This window comes from Coregonus lavaretus, assembly GCF_964263955.1.
Source record: "Coregonus lavaretus genome assembly, chromosome: 6".
Taxonomy (NCBI): domain Eukaryota; kingdom Metazoa; phylum Chordata; class Actinopteri; order Salmoniformes; family Salmonidae; genus Coregonus; species Coregonus lavaretus.
Window position 1 is genome coordinate 14,641,951 of NC_139993.1, and position 18,025 is coordinate 14,659,975.

An 18,025-nucleotide genomic window follows, 5' to 3' on the forward strand; every position below is an offset into this window, starting at 1 on the left:
ACTCTATCTGATCGACTCTCCTGCGTATCCGGTGGTACTGGGGCTTCCCTGGTTGATTACCCATGATCCTACGATTTCGTGGCGAGAGAAGGCTCTTAAAGGGTGGTCTGCTCAGTGTGAGGGGCTATGTCTGGGTGTTTCCGTAGGGGCGACCTCGGTGGAGAGTCCGAACCAGATGCCAGCACTGCACATTCCACCTGAGTATGAGGATTTGGCACTCGTGTTTAGCAAGACAAGAGCGGCACAGTTGCCGCCTCATAGACAGGGGGATTGTGCGATAGACGTCCAGGCAGGAGCTGCGCTCCCGCGGAGCCATGTGTATCCTTTGTCACAGGAGGAGAAGAGGGCAATGGAGACATACATTGCCGAGTCTCTGAGACAGGGATACATACGGCCCTCCACTTCTCCCGCGTCCTCGAGCTTCTTTTTTGTGAAGAAAAAGGATGGAGGTTTGCGTCCGTGTATTGATTACCGCAGTCTCAATCAGGTGACTGTGAAATATAGTTATCCACTCCCGCTGATTGCGACCATGACGGAGTCCTTACACGGGGCACGGTTCTTCACAAAATTGGACCTCAGGAGCGCATATAACTTGGTGCGCATTAGAGAGGGCGATGAGTGGAAGACAGCATTTAGTACTACCTATCTTTTGTAGATGAGATTTTCCGGGACATGCAGGCGCAGGGAGTAGTGGTGTACATAGACGATATTCTGGTGTACAGTTCTACTCGGGCCGAGCATGTAGCCCTGGTGCGCAGGGTATTGAGGAGACTGTTGGAGCATGACCTGTATGTCAAAGCCGAGAAATGTCTGTTCTTAAGGAGTCGGTCTCCTTTTTGGGTTATCAGTTGTCTGCGTCAGGGGTGAGGATGGAGGTTGACCGTGTGTCTGCCGTGCGTAATTGGCAAACCCCAACTACGGTTAAAGAGGTGCAACAGTTCTTGGGTTTTGCGAATTACTACCGGAGGTTTATCCGGGGTTTTGGACAGGTGGCAGCTCCCATAACGTCCCTTCTGAAGGGGGGTCCTGTGCGCTTGCGGTGGTCAGCTGAGGCGGACAGGGCTTTTGGGAGACTGAAGGACCTGTTTACCTCAGCTCCAGTGCTGGCGCACCCGGATCCCACCTTACCATTCCAAGTGGAGGTGGACGCGTCTAAAGCCGGTATCGGGGCTGTTCTTTCACAACGGTCCGGCACACCACCTAAACTCCGCCCCTGTGCCTTTTATTCTAAGAAGCTCAGTCCGGCGGAGCGGAATTATGACGTAGGGGACAGGGAGCTGTTAGCCGTAGTACAGGCCCTAAAGGTGTGGAGGCATTGGCTTGAGGGGGCTCAACACCCTTTTCTCATTCTAACTGACCACCGTAACCTGGAATACATTCGGGCAGCTAGGAGACTGAATCCTCGCCAGGCTAGATGGACTATGTTTCTCGCCCGGTTTGTGTTTAAGATCACTTACATCCCTGGGTCCCAGAACGGGAAGGAAGATGCCCTGTCTCTGCGGTATGACACAGAGGAGAGGTGCGTGGAGCCCACTCCCATACTACCTGAGTCTTGTCTGGTTGCACCGGTGGTATGGGAGGTCGATGCGGAGATCGAGCGGGCATTACGCACCGACCCTAGCCCTCCACAGTGTCCGGTGGGTCGGACGTACGTCCCGCTCGAGGTCCGGGATCGGCTTATTTATTGGGCTCACACGTCACCCTCCTCTGGACATCCAGATATTGGCCGGACAGTGCACTGCCTTAGTACAAAGTACTGGTGGCCAACGTTAGCCAGGGATGTGAGGATTTATGTCTCCTCCTGCTCAGTGTGTGCCCAGTGTAAGGCGCCCAGACACTTGCCCAGGGGTAAATTACAACCCCTGCCCGTTCCACAACGACCCTGGTCTCACCTCTCGGTGGATTTTGTTACCGACCTTCCCTCCTCACAGGGGAATACCACCATCCTGGTCGTTGTGGATCGGTTCTCGAAGGCCTGTCGTCTCCTTCCCATGCCGGGTCTTCCTACTGCCCTACAGACCGCTGAGGCTCTATTTACTCACGTCTTCCGGCATTACGCGGTACCCGAGGATATAGTGTCTGATCGAGGCCCCCAGTTTACCTCCAGAGTCTGGAGAGCGTTTATGGAACGGTTGGGGGTTTCGGTGAGCCTTACCTCGGGTTACCACCCGGAGAGTAATGGGCAGGTCGAACGTGTCAACCAGGATGTGGGTAGGTTTCTGAGGTCATATTGTCAGGGCCGGCCGGAGGAGTGGGAGAGATATGTGCCCTGGGCCGAGATGGCACAGAACTCTCTCCGCCACTCCTCCACTAAACTAACCCCTTTCCAGTGTGTGTTAGGGTACCAGCCGGTTCTGGCACCTTGGCATGAGAGCCAGATCGAGGCCCCTGCTGTGGATGAGTGGGTGCGGCGCTCGGAGGAGACGTGGAACGCTGCACACGTCCATCTGCAGCGAGCCATCCGTCGACAGAAGACGAGCGCCGACCTCCACCGCAGTGAGGGGCCAGTGTACGCACCTGGAGATCGAGTCTGGCTCTCAACCAGAAACCTGCCCCTCCGCCTGCCCTGCCGGAAGCTGGGTCGGCGGTTTGTGGGGCCTTTTAAAGTCCTGAGGAGATTGAACGAGGTGTGTTACAGGTTACAACTGCCCATTGATTACAAAAATATTAACCCCTCGTTCCATGTGTCTCTCCTCAGGCCGGTGGTAGCTGGTCCACTCCAGGACTTTGAGATAGAGGAGACTCCTCCGCCCCCGTTGGACATCGAGGGGGCTCCGGCGTACACTGTTCGGGCCATCCTAGATTCGAGACGCCGGATGGGGGGTCTCCAATATCTCGTGGAGTGGGAGGGGTACGGCCCGGAGGAGCGGTGCTGGGTGCCGAGGAGGGACATCCTGGACCCGTCCCTTCTGACCGAATTCCATCGTGGTCATCCTACGCGCCCTGCTCCGCGTCCTCCTGGTCGTCCCCGAGGCCGGGGGCGGCGCACGGCTGGAGCCGCGCGTCAAGGGGGGGGTACTGTCACGGTTTCGGCCCGAGGCGGCCCCTCCTCCTTGTTCGGGCAGGCTTCGGCGGTCGTCGTCTCCGGAGTACTAGCTGCCACCGTTCGATGTTTCATGTTTGATTGGTTTTGTCTGTTTGTCACACCTGTTTAGTGTTTAGTCTCATTAGGCACCCTATTTAGTTCCTTGTGTTAGGTCAGGTGTTGTGTGTAATTGTTCTACTGTCGTGTGGTTGTTTGGTCCTCTGGATTTTTGTTCTCTCTTATTTCTCTGCTCGTTGTGCACACTTACTTTGTACAGTTTAGTGTGCGTTTGATTTCGCCTGTGGCCTGTTGCCGTGTTTGGCGTGTACTACGGACTTCACTAAAAGACCTTTGGATTTATATCTCTGTGTCCTGCGTGTGATTCCACATCCCACTACACTCCACTCCTGACAGAGATGTGTCGTGCTGCATGAAACAAATTGTGGTCACACCAGATAATGACTGGTTTTCTGAAATCCATAGATTAGGGCCTAATGAATTCATTTCAATTGACTGATTTCCTTATTTCAACAGTAACTCAGTAGAATCTTTAAAATTGTTGCATGTAGCGTTTACATTTTTGTTCAGTGTAAACATATAATAATTAAACGTATATTTTTTTGTATTACATAAAACAAATATGCGGGAGCATCTGCCCTTGTGCACCCTATGGGCATGACGCCTCTGCCTCCCCATGTACGTCTGACGATACAGATACATGTGGCAGACATGTTCAGACCACAGAGCATGATTTCCTCCCAGACCTAGCCTAAACACAGGTTATTCCATAGGAAAGCCACACAGGCATCTGAGGGAGTCTCAGTTTATTTGATGTAGCCTATCTGGTTATGTGTGTGCTGTATAGGTAAATGAGGATAAAATGCCCTATGTGCAGCTGAATATATTTGTACTGATTAAGAAGTTGCAAACTGAAGAGGCTACATAGCTAGAATATTAATTTGTTCTTCGCTTAGGCCTACCTTTCGCATCTGTGTTGGGCACACAGGCATTCACGCTGGATGCCTGCCCTCGCATAAGCTCTATTGGCAAATGCCAAGATCTTTCCAAGAGCCACAATAATAACAGATTTCATAAAAATGATACATCAGAACCTTTTTTGTCACTGACAAACCTCTGTAGAGACCGGTATAGGACTTGCCTGGAAAACAGTGCTGTGATATACAGTGGGGGGAAAAAAGTATTTAGTCAGCCACCAATTGTGCAAGTTCTCCCACTTAAAAAGATGAGAGGCCTGTAATTTTCATCATAGGTACACGTCAACTATGACAGACAAAATGAGAATTTTTTTTCCAGAAAATCACATTGTAGGATTTTCTATGAATTTATTTGCAAATTATGGTGGAAAATAAGTATTTGGTCAATAACAAAAGTTTCTCAATACTTTGTTTTATACCCTTTGTTGGCAATGACACAGGTCAAACGTTTTCTGTAAGTCTTCACAAGGTTTTCACACACTGTTGCTGGTATTTTGGCCCATTCCTCCATGCAGATCTCTAGAGCAGTGATGTTTTGGGGCTGTCGCTGGGCAACACGGACTTTCAACTCCCTACAAAGATTTTCTATGGGGTTGAGATCTGGAGACTGGCTAGGCCACTCCAGGACCTTGAAATGCTTCTTACGAAGCCACTCCTTCGTTGCCCGGGCGGTGTGTTTGGGATCATTGTCATGCTGAAAGACCCAGCCACGTTTCATCTTCAATGCCCTTGCTGATGGAAGGAGGTTTTCACTCAAAATCTCACGATACATGGCCCCATTCATTCTTTCCTTTACACGGATCAGTCGTCCTGGTCCCTTTGCAGAAAAAGAGCCCCAAAGCATGATGTTTCCACCCCCATGCTTCACAGTAGGTATGGTGTTCATTGGATGCAACTCAGCATTCTTTGTCCTCCAAACACGACGAGTTGAGTCTTTACCAAAAAGTTATATTTTGGTTTCATCTGACCATATGACATTCTCCCAATCCTCTTCTGGATCATCCAAATGCACTCTAGCAAACTTCAGACGGGCCTGGACATGTACTGGCTTAAGCAGGGGGACACGTCTGGCACTGCAGGATTTGAGTCCCTGGCGGCGTAGTGTGTTACTGATGGTAGGCTTTGTTACTTTGGTCCCAGCTCTCTGCAGGTCATTCACTAGGTCCCCCCGTGTGGTTCTGGGATTTTTGCTCACCGTTCTTGTGATCATTTTGACCCCACGGGGTGAGATCTTGCGTGGAGCCCCAGATCGAGGGAGATTATCAGTGGTCTTGTATGTCTTCCATTTCCTAATAATTGCTCCCACAGTTGATTTCTTCAAACCAAGCTGCTTACCTATTGCAGATCCAGTCTTCCCAGTCTGGTGCAGGTCTACAATTTTGTTTCTGGTGTCCTTTGACAGCTCTGTGGTCTTGGCCATAGTGGAGTTTGGAGTGTGACTGTTTGAGGTTGTGGACAGGTGTCTTTTATACTGATAACAACTTCAAACAGGTGCCATTAATACAGGTAACGAGTGGAGGACAGAGGAGCCTCTTAAAGAAGAAGTTACAGGTCTGTGAGAGCCAGAAACCTTGCTTGTTTGTAGGTGACCAAATACTTATTTTCCACCATAATTTGCAAATAAATTCATAAAATATCCTACAATGTGATTTTCTGATTTTTTTTTTCTCAATTTGTCTGTCATAGTTGACGTGTACCTACGATGAAAATTACAGGCCTCTCTCATCTTTCTAAGTGGGAGAACTTGCACAATTGGTGGCTGACTAAATACTTTTTTCCCCCACTGTACGATACAATATAGGAACAATACATTTAATTTGAAACGATTCGGTGTGATTTGGTTTGATTAGAGAACGAATCGATGCGATTCGGTTCGATGCGACATGATTTAATGCACTAACATTTGTTGCGTAAACACATTGATTTTCCATTCTAAATTAAATCTGCTGCTGATGGAGCGCATGAACTGGGCCTCTTTGAGCTTGATCTGTCTGAGCTGAACAGATCACTCTGGATTCAGATGTTAACAGAATGTGTAACTTAGCCTAGTAAACACAAAAATTATCTTTCAAGTGAGAATAAGGCAGGTCTGATGCTGAAAAAGAAAGAAATCTATTGCATACTTCACCAATATTGTATTTTATTTTTGCAAACAAAGTAGTGTGTAGTTCCAGTAGTTAGCTACACCGCTACATGACAAAAAAAGTTATTAACTATTGAAAACACAACCAAGCTTTGAATTTAGTTTAACTACCACCAAGGTACTGCAAAATGTAGGTAAAATACTAGTTCAACTACATGTAGTGCACTACTCCCAACACTGTTATGTACTGTGTGGGTGTAAATGATGTATGTCTATGGTGTGTACTATGCAGGCACCTGATCTGAGCCAATGGGCAATGTAGCCTATGTTTTTTGTCCACCCACTTTGGTTCTGAAATCACAATCACCCACTAATTAACTTGTCATTTTTGCAGATTACGTGTTTGAGCTAGTAGTGTATCAATATTTATTGTTTGCAAATTAGCTATGACATAGCCAATGAATATATAGCACAACTTTGGATTTCACCCCCATCTCAGTGAGCTTATTTTCTCCTTCCGCTTTGCAGTGCGCCAAAAGATATTCCTCGTTATGAAATTATCAACTTTACTCTGTATATCTAAAAATGACCATATACACTGATTGTTTAAAGCAAAACTACCAAAACTATTGCTGATGGTGAACCTGAACAATCAAAATAAAATCTATTGTAAACCCTGTTCAGCAGGTATAGCCTCCGGTAGCTTACATTTATTATGGTAAAACACAATTTTCAACAGTTCAAAGATAACAATAACCTAGCAAATTACATAGGTTGTCACTTAACTAATAAAGGCTAATATTGTGCAAGCCATTTTAGCATTTGAATGCTGTTATGATGTTGTTTTCATAGTGTTATGGGAAATCAGGTTAGAGTTAGTAGATAAGTGACTTGGTGCCACAGAGTCTGCATATTCCATCATGTCAAAGGAGATTACTGATGTTGATTTTAGAATGATTGATGGACAGGATATACTGACTTGGGGTAAAGGGTAATAACATCAAAGAAGGGAGTGCCCACTGATGGGTACCAGATGTGTTGAAGAAACGTGTATCAGAGTGTATATAAGCTGATATATCTTCTTTGTTCAGTAGTTCGGAATAGCAAGAGGCAGGGCTATGTCCTTCTGTCATAACGAACCATGGTACCTATTAAATATTAAATGAACTCCCCATTAAAAGTGTCTAAGTATATTCTTACATTCTCAATTACTTGATACCCGAGAAACTCATCATAACAAATGCTGAAGGTGCCTAGCAGATGTGCAACATGCTCCACCAAACTGCGCTTCTTAACACCCGCCTGCTTAACCCGGAAGCCAGCTGCACCAATGTGTCGGAGGAAACACTGTTCAACTGAAGTCAGCCTGCAAACGCCTGGCCCACCACCAGGAATCGCTAGAGCGCGATGAGCCAAGTATAGCCCCCGCTGGCCAAACCCTCCCCTAACCCAGACGACGCTGGGCAAATTGTACGCCACCCTATGGGACTCCCGGTCACGGCCGGTAGTGAAACAGCCTGGGATTGAACCCGGGTCTGTAGTGACCCCTCAAGCACTGAGATGCAGTGCCTTAGACCACTGCGTCACTCGGGAGGCTGAATCTATTTTCTAAATGATGCATGATATATTTGAATCAGTTTGGGATCCATGAACTGACGCAGTCATATCTTAAATATTTTAATCGGGGACCGTATCGGTGAATTGTTACATCCCTAATAATTGTACAGAGCGAAAAAGGTTTTCATCAAACGCTAAATTGACACAAGGCAATGATGTTACATATCAGACTTCGAAAGTAGTGACAGGTCAATTTTGCATCATTACAGGGAATAAGGCCTCTGTGCAGCCTTTATTTTACAGCCAAGGGCCAACTGTCAAACTAAATAACAAAAATAAACTTGGATCTTTATCTTATCCTCAGTGTGGATAGATAGATAAACTCTTGCTATCATTTTGTGGCCCATGTCTTACTGTTACAATACCAACGTCCAGATGTTCACACCATTATCGCTATGCCAAGTTTGTAAGACAAGGAAGTGATGCTTTGTTTCATTTCAGTATCTTTCAGCAAGTTAAATTCACTCATTATATTCTATTTTACAAAACACGACTTATCATCAAGCTGATACTATGTTGGCCTAGTCCTCAGGAGAAAGCTCAACATGAACAACTCGGCCTAACCAATCACAATGGAGGATGGTTTTCTTAAGGGAAAAAAGTGTTTTATATTCAACTGCCACAAAATCCCCCTTCGAATGGTGGTGGAACAACCCCCCCAATTGAACCTCTGATTTATTATATGCCTGCACTGAATAGCCTACTTACGGTACGCCCCCCTTTTGACTCTATTAGACTGTATAATGTAGGCTAATATTTTACAGGTTCTATCATCTATAATGTACCATGTCAATACCATATTCATCACGTCATAATGTCTTACAAACGTATTTTCAAGATATAGGTTAAGCCTACCTATGCAGCAGGCTACAGCTTAGCTCAGTTTACATTTGTTTAGGCCTATATCGCTTTATCTGGGTGGAATGGATTTCTAATGATATCTTACCTGTTTTTCCTTCAAGAGAACTGTATCCCTGCTGTCCCATGCTATAGTCTACTTAGCCATGCAGAACATTTAATGTGAAGATTCAAGTCTCATCCGTCTGAATCTCAATGGCATCACACCAGTAAATAATAGAGAAGATGGGGTGCATGGATGTGATGCTCCCATTGATGGTGTGCGCTCCATGGCAGCTGAGTGATTCCTCACAACAAACAAACATGATTTGGGGGATTTTCATTAAAAGTAATCCATAGAATAGTCCTTTGGAGGAAGGATTGTTGACATATATTTGACATTTGTATCTAAATGCATAATTGAGAAATAATGTATCAAAGTTGGCATATGTATGACATTTTGGCCTTACCCAGGCCTCCTTTAAGACTCCATAGTTTCTCATCTGTAGGTGCTACAAAGAAAACATTGGTGTCTTATGAAGCTTTACTGCTTGCTCTGTAATATGAGTAGTATTTTGATTTCAATAAAAACATTTGTTTACATTAACTTATGAATACTATTATTATTATATTATTCTTATATTCTTATACATATAAACATGAATATTGAACGTTTTCTTTTTTTGATTTGGCAAATTTGCTAATATATTGTTGAACATAATATACTCTACGTGCATATCAAAGTCCCAGAGTGGGATCTCTGCTACTTTTAGAGTTATTATCCAATTTGTAAGCATTACCAACAGAGTGAATGTAACAATTTATTCAAATGTATCACCCTCTGATGGTGATTTGCAGGATGTGCAAAGTAATAATAAATAATAATAATATGCCATTTAGCAGACGCTTTTATCCAAAGCGACTTACAGTCATGCGTGCATACATTTTTGTGTATGGGTGGTCCCGGGGATCGAACCCACTACCTTGGCGTTACAAGCGCCGTGCTCTACCAGCTGAGCTACAGAGGACCACAAGTACAAGTAAAAGGGGGGCTGTGATTGGTTACATTGCCTCCTATGCCAATTTCTCTTTATAAAATGGGCCATAACTTAAAACTAGCCGAGATCCCACTCAGGAACTTTGATATGCCCTTAGAGTACATTATGTTGAACAATATATTGAACAATTTGCCAAATCCAAAATTGTATATATGCAATATTCAAGTGTATATTCTTCAATATTAATAAATTAATGTAAAACAATGTTTTATTGAAATCAAAATTCTACTCATATTACAGAGCAAGTGGTAAAGCTTCATATGACACCAATGTTTTCCTTGTAGCATGTACAGATAAAACATGATGGAGTCTTAAAGGATGCCTGGGTAAGGCCAAAATGTTATAAATATACCAACTTTGATTAATTATTTCTCAATTATGCTTTTAGATACAAAAGCCAAATAAATCTCAACAATCGTTCCTCCAAATGACTATTCTATTCTAGTAAAAATCCCCAAAATGATGGTCTTTTTTTGTCTGAGTTTCGTGAGGAATCACTAGGTTTCGTGAGGAATCACTGGCTCAGAAACCCCTTTGTATGCAAAATGCACCAGATACATGAAACTATGCAGTCATCAAACCAAGCATAACTCATTCAGAATACAAGGCCCTTTGTTAATGATGGAAAACGACCCCATTAGGAAAATGGCAAAGCTTTTAGGTCATTAAAAAATATTAAAGGTCCAATGCAGACGATTTAATCTCAATATCAAATAATCTGGGTAACAAATAAGTACCTTGTTTTCAAATAAAATGGTCAAAAAGAAACAAAAATAGCTTCTTAGCAAAGAGACATTTCTCAAGCAAGAATTTTGCTAGGACTGTCTGGGAAGGGGAAAACTGAAAACTATCTGTTATTGGCAGAGAGGTTTGGAACGCTTTCTTATTGGTCTATTAACTACATTTACCACCTGGTGATGTCACCAGGTAGGCCAAAACTCCATCCCACCAAAACAGGCTGACATTTCAGGGGGTCTTTTCAAATAGCTCTTACACTAAAAGGGCATTATCATAATTTTCACAATTATACAGTATTATTCCAACCTCATAGTGTGGAAATATATATAAAACCTAGGAAAGTTTTTTTTACTGCACTGGGCCTTTAAAAGGAAGATGATGCACATGCGGACCATTCCTTTTGTTCTAAGAGCCCTAGTCATTTAATTGATATGGACCCATTGTCGAACATAAATCAGGGAGGCAGGGGGAACACAGAAGGCCACAGTAATGCAGCATTAAGAATTGAAGAGGAGGGAGAAATAATGAACACATGACAGAGTGGACGTTCCTCTTGGGAGCTATTCCATAATCCAGAGGCAGTGACTAATTGCATGCTTCTGGGTTTGTCACCATTTGAGAATGCTCACCATTTTCTCTTTACAATCAGCTTAGGGAGAATGGCAGAAATTGCCTTATAATAGTCTAGGGTCTGGAAAAAGAGGGCTCCAACCTCAGACATTGTTTTATGGTTGCACTCTAGCTACATGGTTAGGTTTGAAACCTTCTCGAAAACAAAGGCCCCACTGTACTGGAAAAGTCAAATCCGAGCTTCATTCGGATTTTGAAAAACAGCCCGTTTTCTGAAAACCCCTTATCGCAGTGCAAATATCAACACAACCAGTCATCCTGGTGATAACGATAAACTGCAATTAGATGCAAGGCAGAGAGGCAAGTAGAGCAGCTTAAGAGCTTTCCAATATCCATTAGTTTAACAGAGTTGAACAGAGTGAAATGATAACTCCACACTGACTGCATACACACAGAAAACTGCATTGAATTTCAAAACAGAAATATAGGCTTTTTTGCCTATAATTGGTATTGTGAAATTACCTCTTCATTTGTTTTATTTTTTAAACGCAAAGGACCTTCAAAATGGTCCCCATATCCATTTCCACGATTTCCAGTCTGTCAGAGCTGCAATGAGAGTCAATGACCCGGTTGTGGAGTGGTAAACTTGTTTGTTGAGCTGATTCATACCACAGGGATAATCTCTAGCCCAATGAAACATTGGGATTCAAGCACAGCTTCTGCCACTGATCACAAGCAACCCAGATTGACACCAGGGAATTAGACTCTGAGGTGTAAGTCAGTTTGACATGGCAGCCGTCGGGCATGCAGAGAATAGGGCAAAAATTGTGCACTCCATCATTGCTGTTGCTAAGGTAATTTTGTGATGAATGTATTAAATCACAAAATAACTAACAATATCTCATCACTGCTGTCCACAGGCCAAGGCAGACAACCAGAGGCAATTCAGCTTTTTTAATTCAATACATAAATGCACAACAAAATGCATAAGTTATCACTTAAATGAAAAGTCCTTCTCTTTAAAGGCCCAGTATAGTCAAACATTTGATTTTCTTGTGTTTGGAATAATACTGGGGAATTGTGAAAATTATGATAATGCACTTTCAGTGTAAGAGCTGTTCGATTGAGTTTTGGCCTGCCTGGTGAATTATACTGAGCAAAAATATAAACGCAACATGTAAAGCTTTGGTCCCATGTTTCATCAGCTGAAATAAAATATCCCCTACATTTTCCATATGCACAAAAAGCGTATTTCTCTCAAATGTTATGCACACATTTGTTTACATCCCTGTTAGTGAGCATTTCTCCTTTGCCAAGATAATCCATCCACCTGACAGGTGTGGCATATCAAGAAGCTGATTAAACAGCACGATCATTACACAGGTGCACCTTGTGATGGGGCAATAAAAGGCCACTCTAAAATGTGCAGTTTTGTCACAAAACATAATGCCACAGATGTCACAAGTATTGAGAGAGTGTGCAGTTGGCATGCTGACTGCAGGAATGTCCACCAGAGCTGTTGCCAGATAATTGAATGTTCATTTCTCTACCATAAGAGAATATTTGGCAGTACGTCCAACCGGCCTCACAACCGCAGACCACGTGTAACCACGTCAGCCCAAGACATCCACATCTGGCTTCTTCATCTGCGGGATCGTCTGAGACCAGCCATCCGGACAGCTGATGAAACTGAGGAGTATTTCTTTGTAACAAAGCCCTTTTGTGGGGAAAAACTCATTCTGATTGGCTGGGCCTGGCTCCCCAGTGGGTGGGCCTGGCTCCCAAGTGAAACTTGTCAGTCTATTCTTCTAGGCAGAGTTGCAAAGAAAAAGCCATTTCAAAGACTGCCCATCTTAATCTTTTCTTTTTATTGGCCAGTCTGAGATATGTATTTTTCTTTGCAACTCTGCCTAGAAGGTCAGCATCCCGGAGTCGCCTCTTCACTGTTGACGTTGAGACTGGTGTTTTGCGGGTACTATTTAATGAAGCTGCCAGTTGAGGACCTGTGAGGCATCTGTTTCTCAAACTAGACACTAATGTATTTGTCCCCTTGCTCAGTTGTGCACCGGGGCCTCCCACTCCTCTTTCTATTCTGGTTAGAGCCAGTTTGCACTGTTATGTGAAGGGAGTAGTACACAGCATTGTACGAGATCTTCAGTTTCTTGGCAATTTCTCGCATGGAATAGCCTTCATTTCTCAGAACAAGCCTTCATTTCAGAAGAAAGTTATTTGTTTCTTGCCATTTTGAGCCTGTAATCGAACACACAATTGCTGATGCTCCAGATACTCAACTAGTCTCAAGAAGGCCAGTTTTATTGCTTCTTTAATCAGAACAACAGTTTTCAGCTGTGCTAAGATAATTGCAAAAGGGTTTTCTAATGATCAATTAGCCTTTTAAAATGATAAACCTGGATTAGCAAACACAACGTGCCATTGGAACACAGGACTGATGGTTGCTGATAATGGGCCTCTGTACGCCTATGTAGATATTCCATTAAAAATCAGCCGTTTCCAGCTACAATAGCCATTTACAACATTAACAATGTCTACATTGTCTGATCAATTTGATGTTATTTTAATGGACAAAAAAATTGCTTTTCTTTCGAAAACAAGGACATTTCTAAGTGACCCCAAACTTTTGAACGGTAGTGTGTGTGTGTGTATATATATATATATATATATATATATATATATTTCGGTCTCTGACATTGCTCGTTCTGATATTTCTTTATTTCTTTTTTTTAAATGGTGTACTTTCGCTGCACCTGCGATAACATCTGCAAAATATGTGTATGTGACCAATTAAATTTGATTTGATCAATGATCAATAGCCTACCCTCTTTTATGATGTCAATCATGTCTTTAGGAGGCACTGTAACTAGCTTACTTACAACTTGTGATGAGTGTGTTGTTGCAGAAATAAATAGGCCTATGCTAAAACATTTACAAATATGTTATGAATTTCAAGATATTAATTATGAAAGCCGATTTTTTTTTCAAGGGGGAGTGCCCTTTTTTAGTTTTGGGAACCTGCCCCCTGAAAGGTCTGTGCATGGCCCTGCATACAGCGCAGATCAATTATTCAAATTCATTATTTTACACAATATCTTATAACAGCACTGGCAAACAATGGTTGACCAACTCCCTGACCAAAATGGCTGATTCCATCATAGGAAGGTTTATAACCATTCTAGCCATTATAGTAATTCGAATTCCTAATTCTATGAAAAAACACACGGGCTAAGAATGGATTGTTTTTGTAGCGCGTGAAGTGACCCAGTTTAGAATTGCTAACATTGAATGCAACGCAGAAATGTATCAAATGATATGCTATGTTTATTGTTTGGTGTCACAGCAATCTTTGGTTAGCTATTGAAACTCTGTCGTCCGTGAATGCAGAGACAGAGGGAAATTGAAGCTGCTTTGCTTGTTTTCCTACCTCAGGAGAGCCGTATCGCCTTGTCGGGTGACCACACTTTCAATCGAGGCATAGTCCACAGTTTGTCCAGCGGGTAAGCAGGAAGGCAAAAAGCAGCACAGACTGAGAATTATAGCGGTAAACCATTGACTGGAGACACACACATCCTGCACCGCAATCATTATGTCCATCACAGCTGGATTGTATATTATCCAAGTCGCATGAAAACCTTAAAGCAAAGCTTTTATTCCCACACTTTCCTCCTCAAAAGCCTTACGAAATGGCGCGTCGTATAATGTAGTTTTCCAGGTTTGTTTTGTTCAAGCCGTAGCCTACTGTGCGCGAGCAAGTACAGCCTACTCTCCAGTGGCTTGCACACCATCTAGTGAAGAAATGCGATAAAATGGGAGCAGACCTAGCAGCAGACAACTCCCAGGCTCTGATCCTGTTGCCATGCGGCCGTTTCCCAGGCAACCTGTTCCCAGTGGTTCGTGATGGAGCAGTTAAAGGGTTGTCACTAGTTACCACAGCCAGAAAGTCAGAATATCAAAACAAATAATGAAAACAAATATGCTTTTTGGTCTTAATTTAAGGTTAGGCATAATGTTAGTAGTGTGGTTAAAGCTGGGGTTAAGGTTAGAGTTTCGTTTAAAATCAGATTTTAACAAGAGAAATGGTAGCTATTTATAGGCGGGGTTTACCCATAATGATGACTTTGTGGCTGTGGTAACTAGAGACAACCTAGTAAAGGTGCTATAGTACAGCAACACTACCCAATAGCAAATAAAGATTGATTGGAGAATCATCCTAAGAGACATATCGACATTTACTGGGGGGAGGTGTGGTCCAAAATAGGGGAGGGTTGTCAAACTTTTATTTTTGGCTTTGGGGAGGGTTGTGTATTTCTTTGGGTGGTACATGGGAGGGTAGTGCGTTTTTTCCCTGGTTTACATTCGTTCTTCTGCTCGAATTTACCCTATAAAGAATGGCTTGACTTACTTTTGGTATTACCCTAATAAAGATTAGAAACGTTTGTGAAGTTTTGTTATGGTGTGGCTAATATTAAGAATTTGTTCTATATCTGTATAGCAGACGCAGTAGCCATCTGACATAAAGAAATGCATGTCGTTGTCATAGCATGCCACCGGCAAATCTCTATCTCTCTGGGGATAGCATATGTAGTATATATATATATATATATATATATATATATATGTGTATGTGTGTGTGTGTATATGTAAAAACTAGTACAAAGTAAAGAAAAATCCTTGAATGAGTAGGTGTGTCCAAACTTTTGACTGGTAGTGTATATATACACCTACTCATTCAAGGGTTTTTCTTTATTTTTACTAGTTTTACATTGTAGAATAATAGTGAAGAAGTCAAAACTATGAAATAACACGTCAAAACTATGAAATATCACATATGAAATCATGTAGTAAGTGTCAAATCAAAATATATTATATTTTTGAGATTCTTCAAATAGCCACATTTTGCCTTGATGACAGCTTTGCACAGTCTAGTTTTCGAATGTATTAAAAAACAGAAATACCTTATAAGTATTCAGACCCTTTCTTATTAGACTTTAAATTGAGCTCAGGTGCATCCTGTTTCCATTGATCATCATTGAGATGTTTCTACAACTTGATTGGAGTCCACCTGTGGTAAATTCAATTGATTGGACATGATTTGGAAAGGCACACACCTGTCTATATAAGGTCCCACAGTTGACAGTGCATGTCAGAGCAATAACCAAGCAATGAGGTCGAAGGAATTGTCCGTAGAGCTCAGAGACAGGATTGTGTTGAGGTACAGATCTGGGGAAGAGTACAAAAAAATGTCTGCAGCATTGAAGGTCCCCAGGAAGAAGTTTGGAACACCAAGACCCTTCCTAGAGCTGTCCGCCCGGCCAAACTGAGCAGTCGGGGGAGAAGGGCCTTGGTCAGGGAGGTGACCAAGAACCCGATGGTCACTCTGACAGAGCTCCAGAGTTCCTCTGTGGAGATGGGAGAACCTTCCAGAAGGACCACCATCTCTGCTGCACTCCACCAATAGGTCTTTATTGTAGAGTGGCCAGACGGAAGCCACTCCTCAGTAAAAGGCACATGGACAGCCCGCTTGGAGTGTGCCAAAAGCCACCTAAACACTCTCAGACCATGAGAAACAAGATTATCTGGTCTGATGAAACCAAGATTGAAGTCTTTGGCCTGAATGCCCAGCGTCACATCTGGAGGAAAACTGGCACCATCCCTACAGTGAAGCATGGTGGTGGCAGCATCATGCTGTGGGGATGTTTTTCAGTGGCAGGGACTAGGTGACTAGTCAGGATCGAGGGAAAGATGAACGGAGCAAAGTACAGAGAGATCCTTAATGAAAACCTGCTCCAGAGCGCTCAGGACCTCAGACTGGGGGCGAAGATTCAACTTTCAACAGGACAACAAACCTAAGCACATAGCCAAGACAACGCAGGAGTGGCTTCGGGACAAGTCTCTGAATGTCCTTAAGTGGTCCAGCCAGAGCCCGGACCTGAAAATAGCTGTGCAGCGACGCTCCCCATCCAACCTGGCAGAGCTTGAGAGGATCTACAGAGAAGAATGGGAAAAACTCCCCAAATACAGCTGTGCCAAGCTTGTAGTGTCCTATCCAAGAAGAATCGAGGCTGTAATCACTGCCAAAGGTGAGAGTAAAGGGTCTGAATACTTATGTAAATTTGATATTTCCTGGTATTTTTTTATTATAAATGAGCAAAAATTGATAAAAATCTGTTTTTGCTTTGTCATTATGGGGTATTGTGTGTAGCTTGATGAGGGAAAACATTTTTTAAATCCATTTTTAGAATAAGGCTGTAATGTAATAAAATTAAGAAAAAGTCAAGGGATCTGAATACTTTCCGAATGCACTGTACATATGAAGTGGGTAAAATAGTATCTAAACATTAAAGTGACCAGTGATCAATTACTATGTACAGTGAGGGAAAAAAGTATTTGATCCCCTGCTGATGTTGTACATTTGCCCACTGACAAAGACATGATCAGTCTATAATTTTAATGGTTGGTTTATTTGAACAGTGAGAGACAGAATAACAACAACAAAATCCAGAAAAACCCATGTCAAAAATGTTATAAATTTATTTGCATTTTAATGAGGGAAATAAGTATTTGACCCCTCTGCAAAACATGACTTAGTATTTGGTGGCAAAACCCTTGTTGGCAATCACAGAGGTCAGTTTCTTGTAGTTGGCCACCAGGTTTGCACACATCTCAGGAGGGATGTTGTCACACTCCTCTTTGCAGATCTTCTCCAAGTCATTAAGGTTTCGAGGCTGACGTTTGCAACTCGAACCTTCAGCTCCCTCCACAGATGTTCTATGGGATTAAGGTCTGGAGACTGGCTAGGCCACTCCAGGATCTTAATGTGCCACTTCTTGAGCCACTCCTTTGTTGCCTTGGCCGTGTGTTTTGGGTCATTGTCATGCTGGAATACCCATCCACGACCCATTTTCAATGCCCTGGCTGAGGGAAGGAGGTTCTCACCCAAGATTTGACGGTACATGGCCCCGTCCATCGTCCCTTTGATGCGGTGAAGTTGTCCTGTCCCCTTAGCAGACAAACACCCCCAAAGCATAATGTTTCCACCTCCATGTTTGACGGTGGGGATGGTGTTCTTGGGGTCATAGGCAGCATT

The 18,025-nt window shown here is 43.1% G+C and overlaps 1 protein-coding gene across 1 annotated transcript in view; it reads right to left on the reverse strand.

The window, feature by feature from the left end:
* The window catches only part of negr1 (neuronal growth regulator 1), a gene marked incomplete at both ends in the record, with an annotated part of 428,395 nt that extends 413,863 nt beyond the window's left edge, over positions 1–14,532 (reverse strand). Inside the window, one exon of the mRNA XM_084164207.1 lies at positions 14,363–14,532. Coding sequence (XP_084020333.1) covers positions 14,363–14,532 — 170 coding nt within the window. The remainder of the gene's footprint in view (positions 1–14,362) is intronic.
* Positions 14,533–18,025: the final 3,493 nt, after the last annotated feature.